General features: G+C 61.3%; 1 protein-coding gene across 1 annotated transcript; it reads left to right on the top strand.

Moving 5' to 3' along the window:
- Positions 1-760: 760 nt before the first annotated feature.
- Positions 761-2,401, top strand: PAN0_112d6752 (lipoprotein; the record flags this gene model as incomplete). Its single annotated transcript, XM_014797823.1, has 1 exon — positions 761-2,401. The coding sequence occupies one exon, from the start codon at positions 761-763 to the stop codon at positions 2,399-2,401; it is 1,641 nt and encodes a 546-aa protein (XP_014653309.1).
- Positions 2,402-3,236: the final 835 nt, after the last annotated feature.

The following is a 3,236-nucleotide window of genomic DNA, read 5'->3' as shown; positions in this document are numbered from 1 at the left end:
AAAGCATCGCCGGCGGAATCTTGCTTTTAGCCGAGCATCCGGGTATGGGCGCGGCATGTCAACTCCAGCCGAGCGAGTACAGTAAAGCGGCGCTGAGGCAGCCCAACGCTCGCACCTCCTCCCCATCCGCCTAGAGTTTGGCTCTGACTCTCGGGCGCTTCATCCTCATGGACGCCTTCCCGCGTCGATCCTCGCTTTGAGCAACGCTCAAACGCACCCTTCGCTAGCGCTGACAAGGATCATCAGCCAAACCCGCGACGATCCCTCGGCTCGCTTGCCGTCCCTGCCCACCATGCATCCACGCTCTTCCTCACACATACACACGCACACTCCCGTGCCCGCCTTCTTGGCTTTTGGACCTTGGGCCTCGGGCCTTGACCTTGGGCCTCTGCGCCCTCGACTCAAACTTGCCCCGGACCTCCCTCGACTGCCTGTCTCAGCGTCCCCTCGTCGGCTTCCCGTGCTCCCCAGTCTCAGACCCGCTTCTTCAATCCACATGCACCCGCCGTGCACATGCACGTTGCCCGCCCCGTTCCAACACCATTCAGATGCACCTCTCAGCCATCCCGCACCACATCTCAACAACCTTGCCCTCCCTGCCCGTCCGCACTCTGGATTATCCGCCACTGTCCGTCCCCGGTTCGCTTCACCATCTACCTCGCCGGCCATTTGATTCGGTATAAAGACCTATCCCACTCGCACCATGGCGTCGCCGTCTTCCCATCCCTCCTAACCTTGGCTCTCCTGTCTACATTGCGCGATGGTCCGCCTCACCGCAGCCGCGCTCGCCAGCGCGCTCTTCCTCGCCGCCGCAGACGCACTCCCTTCGCCCGTCGTCTTTTCCACAAACTCGTCCGACTCCCTCGCAAGCCAGCAGCTCGAGGCGCGCTACCAAGTCCTCCCAGACATCTCCCAGCTTGACCGCCGCTACACATCCACCTTCACCCCACCCTCCGGATACCGCTTCTCCTGGGGCATCGACGGCTCGCGTGTCTCCTACGGCACCTCCTCCGGCGAATACATCACGAGATCCACCATCTCCGGTGCATCCGCCGTCGGTCAGTCCGAGGTCACCACCTGCGGTGCAAGGTGCGAAGCTACCAATGGATGCGGCTTCTTCCATCCCGTACAGATGAGCGGCGGTTCAGAAGGCTCTGTCATCTGCGCACTCTACAAGGTAAAGCAGTCCAAGTCCGCAGCCACCTACACCAGTGGTGCAGGAAGCAGCGGCGGCACCGTCAGATTCTCCTACGGCTTCACTCGCGACGCCGGGCCTTCGTCCGGTACTGCCAGCAGTTCCGGCTCGGCTTCAGGATCCGGTTCGGGCTCTGGAACCGGCTCTAGCTCCGGTTCGGGCTCGGGCTCCACCACGGGTTCCAACGGCCTCCCGACCCCTCCCTCGGGTGCCACGCTCATCCAGTACAAGGGCTGCTCCAGCTCCTCGGCTACCGTGCCCATGTTTGTCAACAAAAACTACCCCATCTCAGGATCCACCTCGGCCTCCACCGTCTGGATCGTACAGCACGGCTCGGGTCGCAACTTCAACGACTACTTCTCCTCCATCCGCAACGTCGTCGGCGATGCAGGCGTCATCATCGCCCCCAACTTTTACGCCACCAGCGACTCGGGCGAGTGGTTCCAGCCCGCCAAGAACCTCGCCTGGAGATCCAACGACTGGTTCAACGGCGACGACGCCATCGCACCCTCGGGCGTCTCTTCGTGCTCCTCCTTTGACGTCTACGACTCGATCCTCGCTCTCGTCCGCGACAGGTCCAAGTTCCCCAACGTCAGCCGCGTCTTTATCGTCGCCCACTCGGGCGGCGCCAGCATGATGGCCAAGTACGGCATGCTGCGACCCAACACGGGCGCACGCTACGTTCTCGCCAACTCGCCCTCGATGCCCTACTTTACCACCGCCCGTCCCAACGCTCCCACCGGATGCTCCAACTACAACTCGTTCGGCTATGGATGGGCTGGCCCGCTTAACCGCTACGTCTCGGCCCGCACCCCCGGAGGTCAGCAGGCGTTCCGCAACTGGATCACTCAGGACATTACGCTCATGACCGCCGACCTCGACACCTACTCGCGCGACGCCAGCGGCGACCAGAGCTGCCCCGTCCAGGCGCAGGGCGGTCAGAACCGCAGAGACAGGGGTTACGCCTTCTGGGCCTACATCAACCTCCTCGGCGGCACCTCCACCGACGTCTCCCAGTACTATGGCTACGACTCGCTCAAGCAGCAGGGCGTCTCGTCCCTCGGCGCCTCTAGGTTTGGCGCCAGGCATTGTGTTGTCGACAATGTCGGTCACGACAACTATGCCATGTTTGCGAGCGACTGCGGTCGTGCTGCCATCAACGGCGCAAGCTCCATCCCCGCCGGTCCCGGTCCCGTTAGACCTTAGATATACCCCGCACGTGTTTCGCTTTGTACTGAGGTTTGGGCGTTTGCGTGCCTCGCCTATCCCTGTCCCCGCGCCCGCAAGGTGCGACGCAGGGGTCTAGCGCTTGATGGCCGTCTTTGCAATTGTATGGTTTTTTGCGAATGTAGGTTTTACGATTGAAGACGAGAATGTAGATCAGAGTGATGCAGCGAGTGCAGACGAGTGGTGCAGCGAGTGCAGAGTTGCGCGTGTATGCAGTACGCTTTCGTCGTCATCGTCGACTGTTTACAAACTCGACACGTGTGTTGGAGTCCGCGACGGTGGATGCTAGAACACTGGTACCAGCTGACAGACGGCAGAGAGTTTTGCACAATTGAATGAGTGTATTGACGAGGTTGCGAATGAAAGATGATGGCAGTTTCTATCTACAGGCTGTACGAGTGAGTGAAGGTGCGAGCAGGAGACACGTGCGTCGGGCCCCTGATTAGGGCACATGTATTCCCAGTTCCAGGGCTGTGCGGCGTTGATCAAGTGGGCGGTGCGCCGTATGAGGGCGTGCATGCAATGTAGGGGCCCCGGATGCAGGCACCAGGCCAAACGGAGCGAATCCCACAGACAGCGTGCGTATGCAGTGCGCTTTCGTCCCCATCGTCGACTTTTACGTGTCGAGTCTCGAGGCGAGCGCTGGTTGGGCACCGTGTGCAGTCTGTACTCGAAGAGCGGGCGTGATGCTCCCTGTGATGCAAGCTGTGCTGGCTGGAGCAAGGCACTGCATGCGGTCAGGCTCACGGTGAGGCTAGCGAGGAAGCTCACGACGAAGCTCATGATGAAGCCCACGATGAGGCTCACGATGGAG

This window comes from Moesziomyces antarcticus (assembly GCF_000747765.1).
Source record: "Moesziomyces antarcticus DNA, scaffold: scaffold_v10112, strain JCM 10317, whole genome shotgun sequence".
NCBI classification, from domain to species: Eukaryota; Fungi; Basidiomycota; class Ustilaginomycetes; order Ustilaginales; family Ustilaginaceae; genus Moesziomyces; species Moesziomyces antarcticus.
Note: the sequence above shows the minus strand (reverse complement) of the source record. Positions and strands in the feature narration are given on the sequence as shown.